Source organism: Archocentrus centrarchus, chromosome 9, assembly GCF_007364275.1.
Source record: "Archocentrus centrarchus isolate MPI-CPG fArcCen1 chromosome 9, fArcCen1, whole genome shotgun sequence".
Classification (NCBI taxonomy): Eukaryota; Metazoa; Chordata; class Actinopteri; order Cichliformes; family Cichlidae; genus Archocentrus; species Archocentrus centrarchus.
In genome coordinates, this window is record NC_044354.1 from 5,830,946 (window position 1) to 5,853,491 (window position 22,546).

General features: G+C 41.6%; 1 protein-coding gene across 3 annotated transcripts in view; it reads right to left on the bottom strand.

The window, feature by feature from the left end:
• Positions 1-22,546, bottom strand: part of LOC115785952 (rho guanine nucleotide exchange factor 28-like) — a 44,349-nt gene that overhangs the window by 13,772 nt on the left and 8,031 nt on the right. For 2 of the 3 annotated variants that reach the window (XM_030737904.1, XM_030737903.1), the window contains exons 4-16: positions 21,346-21,455; positions 20,928-21,114; positions 15,712-15,895; positions 15,047-15,248; positions 14,687-14,759; positions 13,350-13,396; positions 12,393-12,486; positions 4,456-4,577; positions 3,919-4,301; positions 3,042-3,216; positions 2,534-2,645; positions 2,251-2,337; positions 1,349-1,391 (exon numbers count right to left, since the gene is read on the bottom strand). In XM_030737904.1, coding sequence (XP_030593764.1) covers positions 1,349-1,391; positions 2,251-2,337; positions 2,534-2,645; positions 3,042-3,216; positions 3,919-4,301; positions 4,456-4,577; positions 12,393-12,486; positions 13,350-13,396; positions 14,687-14,759; positions 15,047-15,248; positions 15,712-15,895; positions 20,928-21,114; positions 21,346-21,455 — 1,819 coding nt within the window. The remainder of the gene's footprint in view (positions 1-1,348; positions 1,392-2,250; positions 2,338-2,533; positions 2,646-3,041; positions 3,217-3,918; positions 4,302-4,455; positions 4,578-12,392; positions 12,487-13,349; positions 13,397-14,686; positions 14,760-15,046; positions 15,249-15,711; positions 15,896-20,927; positions 21,115-21,345; positions 21,456-22,546) is intronic. The other variant, XM_030737905.1, reaches the window with a different exon arrangement.

Below are 22,546 nucleotides of genomic sequence, written 5' to 3' on the forward strand. Positions count from 1 at the left end.
GCTGGTCTAGAGTACTCAGGTGCGTGTTGACACAATGCCACAATCTTCCCAGAAATGAACGTCCCAGCAAATTCAACCCAAAGTCTGACTGTGCAATGCTCAGAGAAAAAGCAAAAAAACTGAAGAGCTAGAGCTCAGACTCTTCAGGCCTCAGTTAGCATGTTAAATGGTAAAGTTTATGACAGTACAATGACTGAAAAAGACTGAACAAATATGGCTTGTTTGGCAGGTTTTCCAGGAGAAAGTCGACCAAAAGAGACTAAACACCTCATACCAGCAATGAAACACGGTGGTGGAGGGGTGATGATTTGGGCTTGTTTTGCAGCCACAGGACCTGGGCACCTTACAGGCATCAAAGTATTATGGAGTCCAAACGAGAGCATCTGTCTGACAAATAAACCTTGGTGAAATTGGGTCATGCAACAGGATAATGATCCCAAGCACAGCAGTGAATCTATAACAGAATGGCTGAAAAAGAAATGAATCAAGGTGTTACAATGGCCCAGTCAAAGTCCAGACCTCAGCCCGACTGAAACACTGTGGCGGAACTTGCATAAATAAATGCCTGCAAACTTCAGTGAGCAACAATATAAAAAAGACTGGGTTAAAGTTCCTCCACAGTAATGCCATATAGAAAATTATTATTTCAAATTATTACTAGTAAAGGTAAAGGAAGTTACTGAACTACAGTAGGATGTACTTAGTTTTTCAGTGGACTGCTTAGTCTTTTTTACATGACTGTATTTCAGACAGTTTTCACTTCTTGCTGAATGATGATTTTAATCATTTTTTGGCTCTAATTCAAGTCCTTATACATGATATTTAGTTTTGCTTAGCTACCTCCTGAAGTACTTGTACACACTGGTTGGGATTCCCTGCGTTACACAGTAGGAATGTTAAGCAAATGTTAATTCATAGTAACTGTTAAAATCTCTTTCCAAGATAAATACTACAGTATGTGCATACTTCCCTTTCAGCATCATTGATGTGGTCTAGAATTTAGTAAGATGTTTGTTAAGGCTGACATACAAGAAAGCTCTGCGTTTTACTGTTTACTCGGGGTTATTTTGAGGTTGTAATCAGAGAATATGCTGGCCCCAGCCTCACAACAGGAAGCATGTCACATCCTGTGCACTTAGACACCAACCACAGGTTTAACGCTAAGGCTACACACACACACACGCACACACACACACACACACACACACACACACACAAAGACCCCCATCTAAGCCAATCTCTAACCACTGGTCAGCACTGATGCCTAAAAAGGGAGGAACATCTGAGCAGGACCCTACACAGTTGAGTGGTTCTTGCCTGAGCTCATGAAATGACACACTGGTTTTACCTCTTTTCTCTGGGTGTCTCAGTCAAGTTGAATGTTCTCTGCTCTGTAATGGTAAATAACAAAGACAAGCAAATCAATATGCCAGAAATACATGCCAATTCATTTAAAAATAATGCACATTTTCAAAGTGGATAAGCAGAGAGGGTAAAAAAAAAAAAAAATCTTCCCCATTTAAAATTGAGTTAGAAACTAATATAGAGATCATGGAAAAAGTCTGGAGCCAGCAAACCCCTACAGAGAAAGAACAAACACAGCAGCAAGCCTTGCCTCGAAAAACCAGATGATAGCAAAGATGGAAAAAAGAAAAACCAAGAGAGAAACACAACATGTGCCCAAATGGAAGGATAACAAAAGCTTCAGGACAGAAAAAAAACCTCTGCCTTCAGATGATATACAGGAGATCCACATTCTTCCAAAGAAGCCCCAGTCCTCTTTTGCTCAGTAATTTTTTAATATAAATTAGTTTTTGGACAACTACTGTTTTGTTACAAAAAAAAAACCTTAACAAGCTTCAGAGAAGTCTGCTTTGTGCACTTAAGTGTCGAGCTCACCACCAAGAATCAGATCTCACCACCGATACAGAGCTGCAAAATTTATGCAACAATGACAAACATGTTGTTTTTTTGTTTGTGTGAAACATCTGGGCAAATCCTTTTACAACAAAAAAATGTCGCAAAATGATTTTTGCTTCACACGAGTTCTCTTGCAAGTTTTTTTTTTCAAATGCACAAATGCTGCACAAATATACTTTTTACAGTGGGTCATAAAACATTTTATAGATACCAGATATGAATTTTAATTGTGCAGCCCTGCCCCATGGTTCACCAGAAAGAGACTGAAATGTTTTCACTGGCCAACCAGCAGTGTTTTAAGTTGTTGCTCGACGCTGTTCTTGTACTTACTAACTTGGTTGAGACGAGAGAGGGAGTTAGAAAGAAATAAAGCCTGAAGTAGAGAACGACTGCTGCTGCTGCTGCTGAATGCTCCATCTACACAGAATAAAGCATGACCTTTACTCACAAACACCCTCAAAAGCAGACCTGACACTAAGCACAGATATACTTCATGGCGCTTCAGCTCATTTCTGACACGTGTCTGGTCTTCCCGCTGCTGAACATGCGGCATGTTAGTCCATTTGGCTGCCTCTTGGAAACCGACAGGGCAAAAGGGCCAAAGTTCACTCACCTTCTTCCAAATCAGTGATTGCTGCATTGCGGTTTAGCAGCGGCCGTGACGGCTTCACTTTAGGGGAGGAGTAGGAGTAGGAGCGAAGCCGAACCTCAGCCTCCTCTGGGCTCTAGGTGGGAGAACAAATCAGAGCAGTAAATAGAAGTTCACAGGTTCAGTCCTGTAAACAGCAAAATTGGAGAGCAGCAGAAACCTGCAGAACAAACAGACCGACCAATCTCTGCCCTTTCATCCATGTTATTGAGTTGTTTACAGTGTGGGCTTATTTACTAAAGACTGTAAGGCAAAGCTGTTTCTTGTGCAATGCTTAGCACATGCTATATGTTTGTGGCAAAATTGGTGACTGCACAAAAAGACAGAAGACAATCAAAGACAATATTTGAAAGGACTGGAAACTGTATCGAGGACAATACAGTCATAATACAGTCAAAAAAGACACTGTTTTAATTCATAGTTTAAGTGAACCAGGAGGGGAATTTCTGCATATGTGAGAATAGGAGTATACCTTGGCTGGTTTGTGCGTGCTGTCGGAGTGCGTACAATTGAAATCTGGAGAAGTGTCAAAAGAGTCCCTCTCCTCTCCTGAGCTGGAGTGCAGACTGGACTGCTGCTTGAAAGATGAGGCTGGATAAGAATGGCCCAGAATGTCCTCCTCTCCGCTGTCACACTCTAGATTAGGACTGTTCACGGTCACACACACACAAAAAGATTCACGCACACATCTAGGTTATGGTCTTGTAATATGCTAAAAAGGCCGGACAGTTATTACTGTCTGTTCTTTAATTAACAAACTAAAACTAGCTATAATTTAAAACTAGTGTGTGCACGTGTGCAAGGATCACGATGCTACCAGCTGTTCAAAAGCTCGAGTGGGAAGGGCCAGTTAAACTCTAAACTCCAGCATATCACAAAATAACACACTGGTTCACGATGAGCTGTATTATTTTGCAGATGGTCCCCATAACCTTAGAATCAGCATGGACAGTCATCATGTACAAATCTAAACACCATGTTTTTGATAGTTTTTGCCAGACTTTGCACTGCTGAGAAAAATAAAGGAATGTTCAGCAACTTCAGCATGCAAACAGCTCAGCTGTATCAGACTTCCTGCCATTTTCCACACCTTCATTTAAAACAATCAATGTAGCAAAAGTCAAAAATACCGTCTTGCTGAAATCCCAAGCAGATTGGACTTTGCTATATTTGTATGGATTATATGCAAGACAGCTAATCATTCAAATCAACAAAACCACGCAACCCACTTCTAAAGTGGGACAGACCAATTGCTCTCTTTAACAAACTCAGTCAGTTGTGCAGTCACGTTTCTTCAATAAAAAGGAATAATCTAAACTTTTCAAGAATCAACAGTAGTTGAGTCCTACCTCAGGCCCCGGTTTGCATCTGTAAAGCTGCATCCTCTACGACTCAAAGAAGGCGAGAGTGGCAAGCCTGTCTGCGGCTGACGCTTGTGTGCGCCCTCAAACAAACGGAGGGCGGAAGCCAGGGGAGAGGAAGGAAAAGACGGGGAGGAAGCAAAGGGAGAGGGGGGAGAGATGCGAGGGGATTGCTCCCTGTGGTTCTCCAGGCCAGAACCTTGGATTCCCCTTGGTCTGTTATGGGGCGAGGACAGGCACCGGCTCTGGGAGCAATTCCCTGAATTAGTGGGAGCCACAGAGAAAGAATCCCAGCTGGAGCTGACAACATGGGATGCAGGGCTGACCTCTTCTTCCCCTGGAGAGCGATATTTAATGTCAACATCGTCCACCTGAAAAAGAAAGGTGAGAATGCAATGAGAGGGTCCCCGTACTCTTCCACCAGCTGATTCGCGGCTCCTCCAATGGAACAATTAACATCTTTTGAGCAAAGTCTGATGTTCCCTTACTGTTCTAAACTGTATAAAAAATTTCATCCTTACTCACCTGATCTACCAGCATGGCGTTGGCATACACTTGGTCTTTGCCGTGTATCATCGCTGACAGTCTGGCGGCTGCAGCCAGAGTCGGAGACGAGGCCTGGCTCTCCCTTATGGACTGGCTTTTCTCTACAGAGAGAGAAGAATGCACAGAGAGCTGGGATTTTTCAATATTACATTTAGTTTCCACAGCAACACCAAATAACTTCTCACAAACACAGGAAGTGACATAGACATCCTGGGCAGTTGCTTGTCATTGTTCAGGACTAAGAGTCTCTGTATGAGTGCGTGTGTCTGTCTGAACGGCTCTTTGCACACACGCGTGAAAGGGTGTGCACAGAACTGTGAGCAGAGATCTGCAGGCTTGTTTCTTCTCCAGCCTGCCTTCGATGCAGCAGGCGAGTGGAAATAACTCCTGGTGAGCACACAGTAGCATTGAGAGGAACCCTTTCAACACAGAAGAGTCACTGTGAGCAGCAGCCTGGTTTTGCTGTTAAACGGGGGGGGGGAAACACTCCTGCTCTCAAAACACACAAGCTCCCTCTGGGATATTACTCTGTATAAAGCACACCCTCTCCACAACTCAGTTTCTTAAGAAGTATTTTAGGCTTGAAAATAACCAAATTCACATAAACAAAGAAGCCATATGTTAGCAGTAATACTACACACAACAAAAACCTTTGATGAGACACTTACAGGTACTGTTTAAGCAGATCTGCACAAGAAGAAAATCAACTGTAAAGCACACACGGACAAAAGCAAATTTAAATGCTCAGTACAAACTAATTTTTTTTTTTTTAGTGATAATAATAAATACTATTAATGCACATATACAAGTACCATTCAAAAACAGCTTGATCTGAGACTGCTTAGGCAGCTGCTGCTTTTAAGATCAGGAATAACCGCAGGAGCTCCTGGGGGTTAGTAACAATTATTTTCTAACTACTGCACACTCCTCCAGGGTTTCACATGACACTCTACACAAAACTCACTATGTCGCTCACATCTCACATCAGCAACTTGAATATTTATTTTTGAAAGACTGACTCACGGCAGATAAAAACCCCTCTATTAAACACTAACCAGGCAAACTGAATTATTTACTGAGGTTTACACTGCTACTGGTTTACCATCAGTAAAATGTTTGTTTCTACCAGTGTTGGGTAATGTTATGTGCTACAAGATTACCATCATTAAAAATGTTTTACATTGTAACTACTTCCACAAAGTGAAAGTGAGCTACACACGTGCACAAGTGGGTGGAGCAGGACAGAAACTGTGCAAATGTTTCAGGGATTTTCTTTTTTGTTTTGTGGCATCAAAAGGAAAATAGGATATACACTAAAATGTTTACAGAAATTGATTGCTTACTCGACAAAGTAAGTAAATAAATGATGGCCTGAACTGCAAAACAAACATTTTCTAATCTAAAACATTCGAACTTGCTATCCCTAACCCTAATGATAACTTTGATCGGAATAATTCACATTCAGCTCAACATTCAGATGACAAATCTACTCACATTAGCAGCTGGTGCATTACTCGTCGCACTAACCAGAAGAGTCAGCCTCATTAGCTCAGTTACATTATTAAGCTCCCGATGACAGTCTCACCGTACCATGGCCAAGCCTCGTCTCCAGCAGCGTCTTTGGCACTGCTGATTAAAACCTCAGTTCATCAAGCAGTGATTAAAGCAAGACTCAACAGTCATCTTTTAAAATAAATCAATAGTTTATCCATCATGTCCAGGCTGCCAGCACCGCAGAGTTTAAAAAAAAAAAGGAGGCATTCAGTAACTGTAACAGTGAATAAATCAGAGAAGAAACTGGCTGTGCTTCCTATATGCTGCGAGTTAGATAAATATGAGAGGCAACAGGGAGTTGAACAAACATTGATGAGGACACCAGATGATTCCCATTACATCCACGTCAAACATAAATTAATTAACTCACGTTTAACCACTGCAGGATTTACAGAGGTGACTATATATATATATCAACCCTGGCCTTCCAAAGGTTTTATATCTTTCAGAGAAAATGTTACTTTTTTTTACAACCCGTTTCTCTGTTGTTAAAAATATCTGGATCCTCTTAGTTCCACCTGAAAACATTATACTGTACATGAACCTCAATCCAGACCCACTCTATCTTCACAAAGTCACGTAAGACCTTCTGCTATGTAGAAAAGGATTCGTTTTAGTCCGACACCAAATTCACAGAAGGGGTTAGAGATCCTGGATGTGGGTCAAACCTCCGTTTGAAAGCAGATATCATTTCATGTAAACCTACTTGAGGGACTTGACAGACAGACCTAATAGTTCAGGCTCTGGGCAGGGTCCAAAGCCACAGCTGGCCGCCATGGCCTCAATCATTCACACACCTCTGACCCATAAATTCTGCCTCAGTGAACATTACTGTCGGGCAGTGTGATCTGTGTTTAACATTAGTTAACTGGGGGAATAACAGAAGCAGGGTGTTCATATTGCAAACAAGTTACAGCAAAAAAAAAAAAAAAAACTGGAGAAGCTGTCTTTATCCTTGAGGCCGAGTAAGCAGTCCATCAGCTGTCACTTGAAAGGGGAGTTTTTAAAAGAAATGCAGAGCAGTATCCGGTGCTATTTATGTAGGATTTTTGCTCACTGAAAGTATATTTGAAGTGATGTGATATTCAGAGCGTGTCCCTGAGCGAGAGGCACCCGTATTCAGTAGCAATGCCTGAAGTAGCAGCAGAGAGAAAAACAGAGACCGGGAGCTCTACAGCAAATCAGACAAAGACAGCAGTCAGTGCCAGGTTTCCAGACCAGGGCCGTTAAACGCAGAGAGTGACCCTTCAACTCAGGCACACCCCTGGGAGAGGGCGATCGAGGTAGGCAGGCTGGAGCGGAGGGGGAGGCAGAGCTGCCACAAGGGCTCTTTCTCAAGGTTCACCCCTTTTAGAAGCTGGAGGGCAAAACATAAAATTCAAGATAAACATACAATAATAATGATTAATCGTATAAACACCTAGGCTTGTTTATTATAATTATAAATGAATTATTTGTTCAAGCTGTTCCCTCTTTTATGATGTAACTTGCTTTACAAGCACCACACTAAACAGCTGTCACTTTGATGAGAGCTGAAAGTAAAATAACAAGCCAAGTCTCAACGAATCACAACAGGGGGACTTATTACCTTATAAAAATAGGGGAGCCAATTATTTAACTTTAGTGTTCAGGAGTCATTAAAGCAATTGTCCACCAAAATCCACGTAACCACTCTGAGTTATGACACCTGTGGTCAAGCATCCCAATCCAAGCATCACATTCCCATTGTGTTTACAGGAAGAGGTAAAGCCAGAGTGCAGGTCTCAGAGCGAAGAAATAAACTTCTGTCTGTGCACACCTGAAATCACATCTTGCTTTGCAGGTGCATTGTTACACCAAAGCCAAATTCAAAAACAAAAAAAAGTTGAAATCCACTAGTTCAGTTCAAAAAGTTTATGCAGTGCCATCATTTCTGCTCCTCACAGCACAGACAAGTAGTATGTGTGTATAAAACTAGCCTATGTCAATCACAATTACGAAGCAATAACATGGATAATCTTGCAGAGGTTTATGGCGAAAGATGAGGAAAAGACAACTGGAGCTGAGCCATGACACAGCCATGGCAGTAACATAATCTTTCCCTGTGTCTATCTGATCCTAACTCTCTCGCTCTCACTTCTCCCAACAAACACACAGTCGCTTACACACAAGCAACGGACTGTTTAACCACTCTGCTTTAATTATGCACTATTTTAAGCACCCAATTTAACTCTCCCATGACTAACAATGAAGCAAATTTTTATGCCAAGATGAAGTACCAGGAACAGCTTAATTTTGGTTCCATGTCTCATAATAAACCAAGACTGAATTCAGCCACAGTTACTCTTTTAGTGACACCTAAGCAACCAATTAGAACTCATCAACTGCGGTTGCCTGAGGCTCAGGATACGACGGCACATATTAAACAGTGGGCCCCCCTTTTGCCCCGCAACCCGGCAGTCACATGAGGCCATGACTCCTCAGCAGGGTTTAGATGCACGCAACAGTTTGAAGATGTCGAAAGCCCCAAACCACTCAATCAGCCTCGAGTGGACATCTGACATTCCCCAACATACTGTCAGATATCAGGTTACATCACTGGTAAACATGCAGTTAGCTCTCTCTGACAGACTCTGTGCTGCAGTGAATGCCTGTGAGTAAGAGTGTGTAATGGGAAAAGTCTAATTTTAACTTTATTGTTCCACAGTGAACGGTGAAACATGCCTGCCAAGAGGGCATTTAGCAGTTAAGTCCTGAGTCTGCCATCTCTAATATAAATGGCCTGCCTAAATCTGTGTGTAAAAAGTCAACAGCTTTCACTTTCAAATTATTCCAATTTTTTTTTTTTTTATGTCTGTCAAACACTGCACACATCAACATGTCAGAAATATATTTTAAGGATATTTTTGGCTGTGAAGTGAAAAGTGGCTCAACATTTATGGCGACTCGTAGAATGACAACTGTCAATGTGACGGAATAGCAAATATATTATTTAACACTGTGTTACCTTTTTTCCCCATCTTCCTGCGCATCCTCATCTTGGGAAATGAAGGCCAGGAGTAGTTGAAAGGGCAGTCGGAGTCAGAGTCCATGAGTTACGGTCTTAAAGAAAATCTTCATCCGAACAGCTCGATGTGTTTGATGAATAAATGAGCGGAGCCTTAAATTACATCTATTCCCACATGGCCAAGCAGACTGCGGACTAGCTGCAGCACTCACTCTCCTTTTTTCCAGAGCCCTGCTGCAGACACTCTGACACTTCAGGAGTGAGCCAGCATGTTCCCCTCTGTCTCCCCCAACCACCCCTCCCCCTAAACTACTCCCCCTTCCCCCTTCACAACTCTCAACAACTGTCCAGCAGAGCCGGGACTGAACTCTTTCTTTTTTTGAGTTTCCTCTCTGTCTGCTAGTTTCTCTGACTGCTCTTCTTAAATCCGAGCCAACTTCTGGGTAACTAAGTTCTTCTCTGCCTTCTTCAGTCACTCATATACCACACACAGTCGTGAGAACGAGGGAGAGAGAGCTACACATGCTGACAGGAGGAGAGGGAGGAGGGTATTGACAGCTGAAAGGAGGGACTGAAGGAAGGGAGAGAAACAGAGATAGACAAAGTCAAACACAGAACCTGCAGCAAAGACAAACACGAAGTCAGACAGCTTAGTGAAGGTGAGTCTCAGACATGAGAGGAAATTAACTCTGTGAGTTCATAACCGTCTCAGACTTATACCAGGCTGCATAGCACCACACAGTTCAATGCACTGGCAATTCATCCCAAATATGCCTAATGCCATCTGAAGAGAGTCCTTCTCAATCACCCCATTCTCTCCTTCTCTATATTTTAGCATGTCAAAGCCAAGCTGAGAGGGGAGGAGGGACTGCCAGGTCAGCAGCTTCACCATGGAGACAGCACAGAGAGCTGCTGCTGTTTTCTTCATCCATGTTTCCTCCTCTTGCCAACCTGCAGGAGTACAGTGCTCCAGTTGCAACAGCGCGGCTACAAGTAAAGATCAGCAAATGGGACGGTAAAGAGGATTTACAAGATAAATCAGACAATGGCACTGCGGGGTCAAGCATGGGTTTACAAATGCACATAAATGAAGGAATGTGGAAAAAAAAAAAGAGAGAAAGGAGACGAGAAGAGTTTTGTAGGCAGAATATATGCGAAGGAGAGAAAAAGAGGTACACTGTGACTATAGAAGGTTTCTGTGTATGTGCATGGGGAGGGGTGGTGGAGGGTGTTGGCACTGGGTTAGTGAACATTAATGCTGCCTTTGTGGGGTCTGTGTGAGGTTTAATCCTTTTTTCCGTTCTCCAATTAGATCCCACAGTCGGGGTCGCAGACTCTTCTTGGTGCTGCACTTATCGCTTGTTGACACCCTGCCAAACTATCCATATCATAAATCCCTTTCTCTCGCAGCCCCCCCCCCCCCATTACACACAGACACATACACACACATAAACACACAATATTTTAACACTCCTCTGCTCTCCTTTCCCTGGGGATCTCAACAAGCTGCTGGAAAACTGCATTCAGCAAAGCCCTGGCAACCCCCATTCAGCCACAAACACCCCCTTTTTACTTCCTTATACCCCTTTCCCACTCAAAGTGCTCTTCCCTGCGGCATTCTTCCTCTCAAACATACAAGTGAACACACACACACACTCACACACACACACACACACACACACACACAGAGACACACACAGACAGCACATACACACAATGACTTCTTTGCTCTCCTCCAATGTGGAGAGCAGCGCTCCTCAGGATGAAGTGGCCTTTGCTATTTGTTCGCTAAACTTGCATTAAAATGCTGACCTGAAAGGATGTGATGGGGTGTGGTAAGTGTATTTGTCTGTATGAAGGCATATGGGTGCAAGAGTGTGTTTTGGGTGGGGTATTTAAATATTGGGGGTATTAGGAAGGTAGAGATGGGGGAATGTGTAAGTGAGGATGATTTAGACAAACACTGTCCTTTCTCTCTCAAAGGAGTCAAAATTATTTGCATATTGACAACACAGTCAGTCCTTTTTGATATTTTTCTATATACATACAGTCGTGCCAAAGATGTTACAGTAACTTGAAGTGGAGATAGGGAATATGACATCAAGAAGACAGGGGGGAGATGACACCTACATTCAAAATTCCTCATCCCTTCCTGAAGCGCTGGCTACACAAGTTCTGTCTGTGTGTCCGATGACGCATTAGCTCAACGTAAGCATCCATATTGTTAGTGTTAACAAACAGACCAGAATCACAATATAAGCTTCACTACTTCACTAAAAAATGTAAAAACCTTCTATCCACTCATGATACCTGACAGCCCTGGAATGTTTACTGAGGAATTTAAATTCTTCAAGGGTCAAATAAGCACCACTATCCCGGAAGAATGGCATGTATGAATCCTGAGTCATTTCCAGTCTGAGCTCTGTTCATTCAATCATGACCAACTGAGGGGAATCTTGTACAAAACATCCCTCAATATTATTAGATGTGAGCCACAAAAGGTGGTTTAAGGGATCAAAAGAGGTCACAGGGAAGCAGACATCACAGGCTATACACAAATAATGAACACCTTCAACTCAGCTAACAAACACAGAGAAACATGCATACAGAAGACGAAATGGCTAAACCATTTAGCGTGAAAAACTACACTCGCCACAGGACGCTAAGATTACAGATGTCCAGTGCCAAGTGTTATAAAGCCTGAAGCCTCAGCTTGTAACCACAGCATTCTTACACTGAGGCATCAGTCTGCTCTGCAGCAATACCAGCCAATTATTAACCCACAGGATGTTCCCACTCTCAAATCCTTCCTCTTGCAATCCAGGAGCAGATCAGTGAAGCCACCTTCAGCCATCTAGTCAGGAACTAGCTTGGTTTGCTTCTTTTCTCCTGTCACTACTGGCAGGAGCAGGATGACTCAGGATGGAGTGTTCTCAACATGTCATTATATATATTAAAAAATCCTGTTCAGTATAACAATAACTGTAAATATAGAGTGACAAGATGAGAAAAAAAAACTCCAGGGAGGGGGGGGGGGGGGGGGGGGGGGGGGGGGGGGGGGGTGGGGGGATTGGGGGGGGGGGGCAAGACAAGTCAGGGGCCTGAAATGGGATCCTTAGTCAGTGGGGATAGTCGGCAGGATTAGAGTTCCAAGTTCTGTTCAGGAAAGGAAATGTTTCCTGCTGTTGAACTCACTTAATAATTGGAAGCTACGTGGATAACTTCCAATGACTATAGCACCACCTAAAACAACAGTGATCGGTTTCAGTCAGCACAAACGTTGATGTACCGCAAACTCTAAAATTAAAACCATAGCTAAAAACAGGCTTCTGAGACAGCAACATTAGTTGGAAAGGAAGCCTCAAAGAAATCTTACCAGAGTCTGACTGTGAAGGCTCGTCTTTTTCGTCCTCCTCATTCAGACAGAACATCAGCGGCTCCTCGTATTCTTCAGAGAAGAAACTGGGAACCTTTAATGAAACAGCACGCACATTTCCAGCATACCACAAAAACTGAAAAACGAGTAGAACTAAGTAAAAAAACACAAGTGTTTGGCGAGAGCCTAGGTGTGCGCGACAGATCAATTAGTTAACCATCTGTAACACATTAAACCGTTCCTATTGGACGGCCAGATTCACTCACACACCACACCTCTCAAAACATGAAACACACACTTGACCGCTCACAAAGTCAGCTATTCAGTGGTGTGTGCAAGGTGCCAAATCCAGCACCTTGACAATAAGAGAGAGAGGAAAAAACCTGGAGCACTGAGGCACAAACAATGCTCTGTTGTAGCCATGACCCAAGTTTGCCACTAGCTGGTGCAGATGTTGATGGAAAGTGAACAAGTGTTTTTAAAATACCACCTGTAACAACATGTCTTTTTTCTCTCCCCTCAGCCCCAACCGGTCACAGCAGATGACTGCCCGTCCCTGAGCCTGGTTCTGCTGCAGGTTTCTTCCTGTTAAAAAGGAGTATTTCCTTCCCACTGTCGCCAAGTGCTGCTCATAGGGGGTCGTTTTGACTGTTGGGTTTTCTCTGTATTATTTTAGCGTTTTTACCCACAATATAAAGCGCCTTGAGGCGACTGCTTGTTGTGATTTGGCGCTATATAAATAAAATTGAATTGATTACTTTGTCTTATACAATGAATATGTAGCTTGCAAAGAAGAAGAAACATATGCATTTATTATTTATTTGTCTGGTGTTTACCAACAATCATTTTTGCTGTCTGACTGATATAATGAAGAAGAAAAAAAATTTTTATATATAAGCGAAACATACAAGAACTGCAGGCCTGGCTAGTTATTATAAAAATGTGCTAAATACTTACATTCTCTTCAGGAACAGCGTTTTCTCCATTTATGTCAGGATACAATGCTGAAAAAAACATAACATATTCAGACACAGGCATCAAACTTCAAAAGAAAAAAGTAAGCACAGACGTTTGTCAGTTTTTAATGATCCCACGTTAACTCGGATTTTTGTTTTCTTTTCATAACCCTGGGGGATTTTTTTTTTTTTTTACTGTGTGGCCTTGATCTCCATTTTCATTTAACTACCATGTGCATCCCAAGATCAAAAGGCATGGTGTGTGATGGCTTACCCAGTAACAAGGCAGCAATATATAGAAATGAGTGTTTGGGCGGTTTGATTAGTGGCCTTGGGTGATGTTGAAATATGAAGGCAGGAAATGTAGCAGAAGGAAGTAGTAAAACATAGATATGGTGGGAGAGAGTCAGAGAGGAGGTATAGAAGCTACAGTTTGTTTAACCGTTGGTCAAACAAGAGCTACAGAGACAGAACGAGAGAAAAAAATATCTGGCTAATCTTTTGAATTGATAGCTACACTAGTGATATGGCTCTCGGTTTGGTTATTGGGATCTCACTGGAATATCTCAAATGCTATTGGAAGAACTGCTATAAAATTCCCTTTAGTCATTCATAACGTCCACAGGCCCATTTATGATACCCTGAGTTTTCCTGTAGCACCACCATGAGGTCAAAGTTTTCACTCATCAGGTTTTAAGCAATCAGTGTTTCTTTAATTTAGTGATCTTCCACTCCCACCTTCCTTTACATCTACTTGATGAAAGTAGGTACATCCCATCCTCCACCGTTTATCCAGAGCGATCTTTGGAGGAAGAGTCTAAGCAGAGCTGCCCGAACCTTCCTCCTTTCACTCACCTGAAATATTTATTCTGAGACTTTCATGCACCCAGCTAAAAAAATAATTTTATTTTATGAACAAAATACCTGCAACTACATCCTTTTACAGATCCTTTTGTTTGATTAAAAAAAATACTTCAAAGCAGAAAATCCTTAAGTTCTGAAGTAGGGTGCCGTTACTGTTACTGATTACTTCCCTGATAATTGACTAATAATTCACCATCTATTAATCGAAGAAATTACATGAAACTGTCATCTTCATACAGCTGGCTTGGTTTTTTTTTTGGCCACATCCTGGCAGTACCCATAAAGCCCCAGAAGAGGGCAGTCAATTTCTACTGATGTCTGCATGAAACCATAGTGTGTAGATCCAATACAGTAAAAAAAAAAAAAAATAGCAGATCATTGTAACATGAAAGAGAAGAGCTAAGACCGGATGGTTTAGTTTAATCAGGTCTCCCAAATCCCGCAAAAACAGACAGATTTGAGTGTGTATGATACCATTGTCTGCAGGATCCACTAGTTCTTCCTTCCCTAAGATGGTCTCTGCCTGCTCTCTCCTTAGTGCTTTGATCTGAAGGAGAAAAAGCAATCTTTAAATCAAAAGATTCAGTAAACTAACATGACTGGAGCAGGTACTGTATTGACTGTTTTTTTTTTTTTTACTTTTGTGTGTACTTTTAAGTATTTCAGTTGCAGCAAAAAAAACAATAATTTCATGTATGAGGTTCCCAAGAAAAGGTTAATCTGTCATTTTTGGTTTTGTTTAATCATAATCAACTATTTTTTTCTATTTCATTCTTATGTTTACAGATACTACCTTGACAATCTTCAAGGTAACACTGATAAACTCCCACTCACCCCTCTAAGGAAGCCCTCATCTCTCAGGCGGTCTCTGAGAAGCAGGATGTCGGCATGCCGGCTCTCCTCTGAGTTCCACCTCAGGTTTTGTCTGACAGTCAGAGTCAGGTTCCCCGTGTCATGACAGAACCTAAGCAGGCGAGATCGGTCTGCCCACACCTGAGAAAGACCAGCAGGAGGTGTAGCTAGTGGGTTGGGTGGGCTGCGAAACGACAGAAAAACATCAGGCACAAGGGTTGATATTTAGAATACTGTTTTCACTATGCAGAGCAAAATTTTCCAAACGTCTTTAGCATACTGCATCTCAAATGTACTGTCATTAAGTGCAGATGATCTGGTCTTTGAGTTTTTTCTAGGAAAAATAAATAAACCTGTATTATGAATCCAATTAGAGCCAGAGTTTTCAGGTAACATTGCTTTTTAGCATATAATAATAAAATGGATTTCATCACTTCAGTACAATCACAGTATTTCACAAATCTAAAGAACTAATGTTAGCTAGGATAATAGCTAGACTAAAATTGGGTTATGTATATAGTTGAGGGAACATTTTCTCTTACTGTGGTGAATGGGAAAGTTCTAGATTGTGAATCCCTCATGTTTTAACAGTGATTCATTTGTCAGTGTCTCTCCTGGAAGCACCCCGTTAAAGCTTATAATCTTACTTTGAGAGCAGCTCTAAGAGTTCTGTGTTGCCTGCTGCCTCCGCCAGCTGCAGCGGTGTGACTCCATCTTCGTTTGGCAGATTGACAGCCATCAAACCCCCCGGCTGGCAAAGCAACAGCTCTGCGAGCCGACACATACCCCATCGAACAGCCAGGTGGAGGGGAGACTCTCTGGGACTGTGCTCTGGAGAATAAGGAGAGAAATATATTACCATAAAAAAAAGTGACAGCTCTGAAGACATGAAAGTATGCAGTAGGAGCCAAGACAACTGCTTAACCGGGAATCTGAAACTCACCAAAAACAGGAGGAAACTAACATGTCAGAAATCCAGATAATCATCTAATTAGGATAATTATGTGAACTGTCAATAACTGATTTCTATTCTTACACAGCACCAGATCCCTCTGCTCCACTGACCTATTTTAAGACAACAGAGGCCTTTTAACAAGGTCGTGACAATAGACAGTCTGCAAATGTGATGATTTCTTAGATTTATGTCTCCCATTTAATGCAGTTTAAAAAGATTCCAGTCCAGATGACTAATGGATAAATTTGGTCCAGCCAAAAAACATCTTAGTCTCTAACAAAATTATTCTCTTCTTAAAAGAGAGAATCATTTTGCATTAAAGTAAGTTTGGTAACTTGCATATAAAATAGAAACACTGTCTGAACTGACTATGAATTATCCACCAAGACAAAAAAAAATCACAAAGGAATAAATGACAGGAAAAATATAAATATCAAACACAATCAACATCACAACTGATTTGCTGCGGGGGGACATTTCAGTGCATTGTGTGGCACTGCATGTCACCTTATCAGAAAAATACGACAATTTTCACACTCTCATGCACTTTGTCCTTTGTACTGCAGAGGATAATTGTGTAAGCATTAATAAATACAGTCTACAGCACAAATGAGTCGAGCCCTGTGCAACAGCACTTTAACTTCAAAATTCAAAATTGATTTGATAAGTAGGACGTTTCCTTTTATAAAAGATAAAACATACTTTAGAGAGACTAAAGTGAAACTACAGGCCCCAAAGTAGAAACAGAATACACCTGAAACCACTGAAACTGAAAACCTGGGATTATTGAAACAACACCTGTAACTTCCAGTTAGCCTAGCTGAATGAACATGATTATAGAAGAACCAGAATTGTCTCAGCTTTGAATTTCTTTCTTCTATACTTTAGCTAATTCATGGGTTCACATTGAAATAAATTACCAGTGGAACTGAAAATGGAGATGAAAAAAATCTGATTATAAGATTTCACAAAGCTAGAAGAGGAAACAGGAAAATTGATGAGCAACAAAGATCAGTTGTAACACAGTTGCAGAAGTAATCAGAAGGTACACAATAAGTCATAGTACAATTAATCAAGGCTGCTGTGAACGTCCTCCTAAAATAATATTAATGACAGTGCATAACCTGCAAACCCTATCTTCATAAAACAGACAGGAAGTGCTTCATACTTGGCACAGGGGTTACCAATTGAAATCTTGAGTTTTTGTGACAGCTCAGTGAGTATGAAGGACATTGCATAACAGCCTCTGTGGAGAGTGTCCAAGAAAAAAAAAAATCCTGGCTTGTTCTGCAGCACATTACTGCAAGATTAAACTTTGCTAATGAACATGAAAAGGCACCTGACAAATATTGGGTGAGATCAATTTTCACAGCTCTGATTCGGTCCAGCATGAACTTGGCCAGGACTACCAGAGTGAACACACATAAGCTCCTTGAGGCAACTGTTGATGTGAATTGGTACTATATAAATCAACCTAAACTGAACTGAATAGTAGAGATAGTGAAGCACAGGAGTGACAGTATGGTGAGTGCAAAAGGTGATGGGAAATGACTTATAGATGATGCCAGGAATGTCTGAAGATTAACCAAAGTACTGGCTAAAAGGCTGACTCCTAGTCTCCAGAAACCTGGCAGGAGAGGAATATTGGAATTTATCCTCTGTAAATTTTTAAAAGAATAGCCGAATCTCTCTTCAACAAGTGTGGAACGCTGATGTCCTCCATGCCGAAGAGAACTGTGTGTGTCACTGAGAAGTAGGGTGTTCAGAAGAAGTACTGAAAAAATGAAAACACAAATGTCATGAAAGCTGTACTGACTACTACTGTGCTGGATTCCTACTGTGTAGCTTCTATTTTTAATATAATGAATACAGTCATGTGAGGAAGGAACAGGTTTCTATGCACTCCTGTGAAAAACTAAGTCCACTCTTACTGCCTCCATAGGAATTCAGGTGCTAAGGAGCAGCCAGGTGCTGCTAATTAAATGCACTTGATTAGCTGATCATCAACAAGTGTGACCACCTCTATGAAAGCAGACATTTTAGCAGTTTGCTGCAGTTAGCATGTTAAAAGTGCCAGGTTTGGTGAAAACCATACACAGCATCTCAGCACAAACACATCCTACCAACTGTCAAGTGCAGCAGTGGAGGCATGATTTGGGCTTGTTTTTGCAGCACCTTGCAGTCATTGAGTCAGCCATGAAGTCCTCTGTATACCAAAGTATTCTAGAGTCAGATGTGAGGCCATCAGTCCAACAGCTAAAACTGATCACACCGGAAAGTGTCCAACAGAATTGCTGAAGAAGAAAAGAATCAAGGTGTCGCAATGGGTCAGTCAAAGTCTAGACTTCAACCCAGTGTTAACAAGCTATTGAATCATGGGGTGTACAGATTTTTCATAGGAGTCCTGATAAAACTTTTCACATGACTGAAAATGGTGTGCTTTCCATTTTACATAACTTAGATAAAAATGCCATAATTTTAAAGTGATACAGTTTTGAAGAATTTGACTTTTAAGTGATATTGCACATGGGTTTACTCACTTCTGCATATAGTTCACAACCAAAGCCCATCAGGTGCAGGCCTTATTAAGCTGCAAAAACAACAGATTTTTCCAGTTGCATCAGTATACTGATGCTCAATTTTAGAACTGCCCACAGGACGAACATAATTATCTCTAGTGCTGTCTCTTGGCTTTGTGATAATGAAGAATTGTTAAGGTATTCCAGTACTTTTTTTTATTTATTTGTTTTTTATTTTATTGAAAACACTGTATGCAAACAGTGACTACTTAGGAAACTTGGGGATTGATTGAGTCATATTAAGCATCAGCAATAGAGTGATGTCATAAGCAGTGTTATCAAATTAACTGCAGACAGTTAGAGAGAGACATTGCAATGAAACAGACTGCCATAACTATATTATAGCTAAATTTAGTTTGTTATTTATGTAAGTAGCCCTACACAAACACTCAAATGATACAAACAGATGGTGGCATCTAGTAAACATGGTGGTCAGCACAGACAGAGGCCACACGCAAACACACGCAAACACACATAAACACACGCTCCATCAGATTTATTGAGCTCTGCCTAGGGCTACTTCCAGATGGAAAGGCTCTATTAACCACATTACATGCTGCTTAATTGGCTTTGATGAATTTAACAGAAGAACACATGGGACCATGTTCACTTCCGATTTCAGCCTGGTGAGCATGGAAAATGGGAATGATGGCTGAGAAGAAGGTGGGCGGAGAGGTTGCAGAGTTGAAAAGTTCACCCTTCCTTGCATAGTTACCAGGACAGTGCTGAGTGATGGGTTATGACAAAGGCTGTTAGCTACATTTCTAATCACTAACTGCCCTATTTTTTTTGTGCATGAATAAACATGTAAATAATTAAACATGGTAACCCTGTGTTTAAATCAACTCTTTTTAATTAAAACCTCTCCCTCTTACTTTGCAATTTGCACTGCAAAGTTATGACCATATCTGGATAAACAGAGTTTACCATTTTAAACATTTTTGAATTTTAACATTTTTAAATAAATAAATGTTTCAGAATTCATCACAGTACAGATACTGCATTAGCGAAGGTTACAAATGATCTTCTTATGGTCTCAGAGTGGACTCATCTCTGTTCTTGTCCTGTTGGACCTCAGTGCAGCTTTGGATACTTTTGACCATAACATTTTATTACAGAGATTAGAGCATGCCATAGGTATTAAAGGTACTGTGCTGCAGTGGTTTGAATTGTATTTATCTGATAGACTCCAATTTGTTCATGTAAATGGGAAGCCATCTTCACACACTAAGGTTAATTATGGAGTTCCACAGGGTTCTGTGCTGGGACCCATTCTATTTACATTATATATGCATCCCTTAGGCAGAATTATTAGAAGGTATAGCGTACATTTTCATTGCTATGCAGATGATACCCAGCTTTATCTATCCATGAAGCCGTACAAATCTTAGAAACATGGTGACTAACCAGATACTTGCTCTTGATGACATTACCTTGGCTTCCAGTCACACTGTGAGGAATCTTGGAGTCATTTTTGACCAGGATATGTCCTTCAATGCACTTATTAAACAAATATGACGGACCACTTTCTTGCATTTGCACAATATCTCTAAAATTAGAAACATCCTGTCTCAGGCTGTCCTAAAAGCTTCCTGAAAAGCTGTCAGTTGATCCAAAATGCTGCAGCTAGAGTACTGACAGGGACTAGAAAGAGAGAGCAGATTTCTCCCATATTGGCTTCTCTTCATTGGCTCCCTGTTAAATCCAGAAAAAAATTTTAAATTCTTCTCTTCACATACAAAGTCTTGAATAAACAGGCCCCATCTTATCTTAAAGACCTCATAGTACCATATCACCCCAATAGGGCACTTCACACTCAGACTGCTGGCTTACTTGTAGTTTGTAGGGTATTTAAAAGTGGAATGTGAGACAGAGCCCCTCTTCTGTGGAACCAGCTCCCAGCTTGGATTTGGGAGACAAACACTCTCTCTACTTTTAAGATTAGGCTTAAAAACTTTCCTTTTCGATAAAGCTTATAGTTGGGGCTGGATCAGGTGACCCTGAACCCTCCCTTAGTTACGCTGCAATATGCCTAGGCTGCTGGGGGCTTCCCATTATTTCTGCTGTACGCATCCTCATTTCACTCTCTCTGTGTTTATATACCAGATACCCTGAGTTTGGTTCTGCCAGAGGTTTCTTCCTGTTAAAAGAGAGCTTCTCCTTCCCACTGTCACCAAGTGTTTGCTCATACGGGATCGTCTAATTGTTGGGGTTTTCTCTGTATTATTGTGGGGTCATTATCTTACCATATGAAACGCATTGAGGTCACTGTTGTTGTGATTTGGCGCTATATAAATAAAATTTAATTAAATTGAACTGCAGCTCTCACCATCTCCACTGTGGCTCCCGAGTACATTCCAGTTTGGGGGGATATCGAGGTTAGCCATGGCCAGGGCCACTCTGCAATCCATAACGCAGCGAGAGCTCTGCTGGCCAAGGTTGAAGAGGCTGCTCAGCTCCTTGTGATCCGTTGAGTTCAGACAATGTCCGTGGATTACCAGGTGCTCTGCCAGGTCCTGAGATGATACCAGTTATGAATAAGATATAATCAGCTGTAACTGAAGAGCCCTACAAAACCATTATTTTCACTACTTCCTTTGTATTGAACAATTTCCTAGCCAATACAAAAATGTCTGTAGCATTTTCTCTAATTATATCAGTTGATGTAGGTGGCTATCTACTATTGAAGAATCAGTGTATAAACACATGCTTTTACCACAAGTACAGAATCAGTTTATCTTTCTTACCTGAGCATCATCATGAACATACTCTAATGAAGCCCCGCCTACCCAGGTGAGGGGTATGGTTTCAGAGCACAGGTATGCCTGGACAGAAACCACCTCTGCCAGATTATGTCCTAAACAGGCACAAAAAAGTTAGACTTAACATCAGACAGTGAGCTGATTTGTACAGTATGTGTCAATGGATGCTACAAAAATACTACAAAAGTTCCAGACTTTGTTTCAACCTGTGCTTAATTGAAATAGAAGGCCACTAAGGTGCAAGAAAATCTATCGAAAAAGATTTATGGTTTGTGAGAAATGAATGAACATTGTTGTCTGTGTAGATTCTCAGTCATCCAGGTCATAGTAGTCTCTGGAGCTTGAAAAAGGCGACTGGACTTCTTTTTGTTTCTTGAAGACGTTTCACCTCTCATCCGAAAGGCTTCTTCAGTTCTCAACCAAATGGTGGAGAGACCCAGGTATTTAAACCCCTGTGGGCGTAGTCCCCTGGAGGTGGTTATGACCCTCTATTGATCATGTGTGTGAACACATGTGCCCAGGTGTGAAGGGGGCGTGGGTCATATTTAATCAGTGGTTTCAGTTGAAACCAATTTAGGACTCCGCTCCATTGTTTCCTGTGGCCTATTGAGGTCACTGGAACAAAGGTGTGAATGGGGGTTGAGACGTCTGGGAAGGGAGCTCAGGACAGCACTGTAAGCGGGGGAAAGTTGGTGACGTAATCCACCTCCTCTGTTCAATGATGGTTGTTCACAGTGGACATAGATGGCTTCTTTCACTCCTCTTTCAAACCATCTGTTACCATTCCTGGACTGTGCGGTGCTTATCGAGGAAGATGCTTATCGAGGAAGATGGAAGCCTCAACATTGAAGTTTACCGGAAGCCCACACACACAGACCAGTATCTCCTCTTTGACTCCCACCACCCTCTGGAACACAAACTTGGGGTGATCAGGACCCTACAACACCGTGCGGAAAGTGTTCCCTCTAAGGCAGAAGGGAAGCATAAGGAACACACACACATTAAGAAAGCCCTCAAAACATGCGGTTACCCCAACTGGGCCTTCATCAAATCAGCTAAGATGCACAGGAATGAAGGCCAAACACAAACTACAGAGAATAGGAAGGACAAGAGGAACAACATTGTCATCCCATATGTGTCAGGCTTGTCAGAGAAACTCAGAAGAATTTTCTCCAAGCATGACATC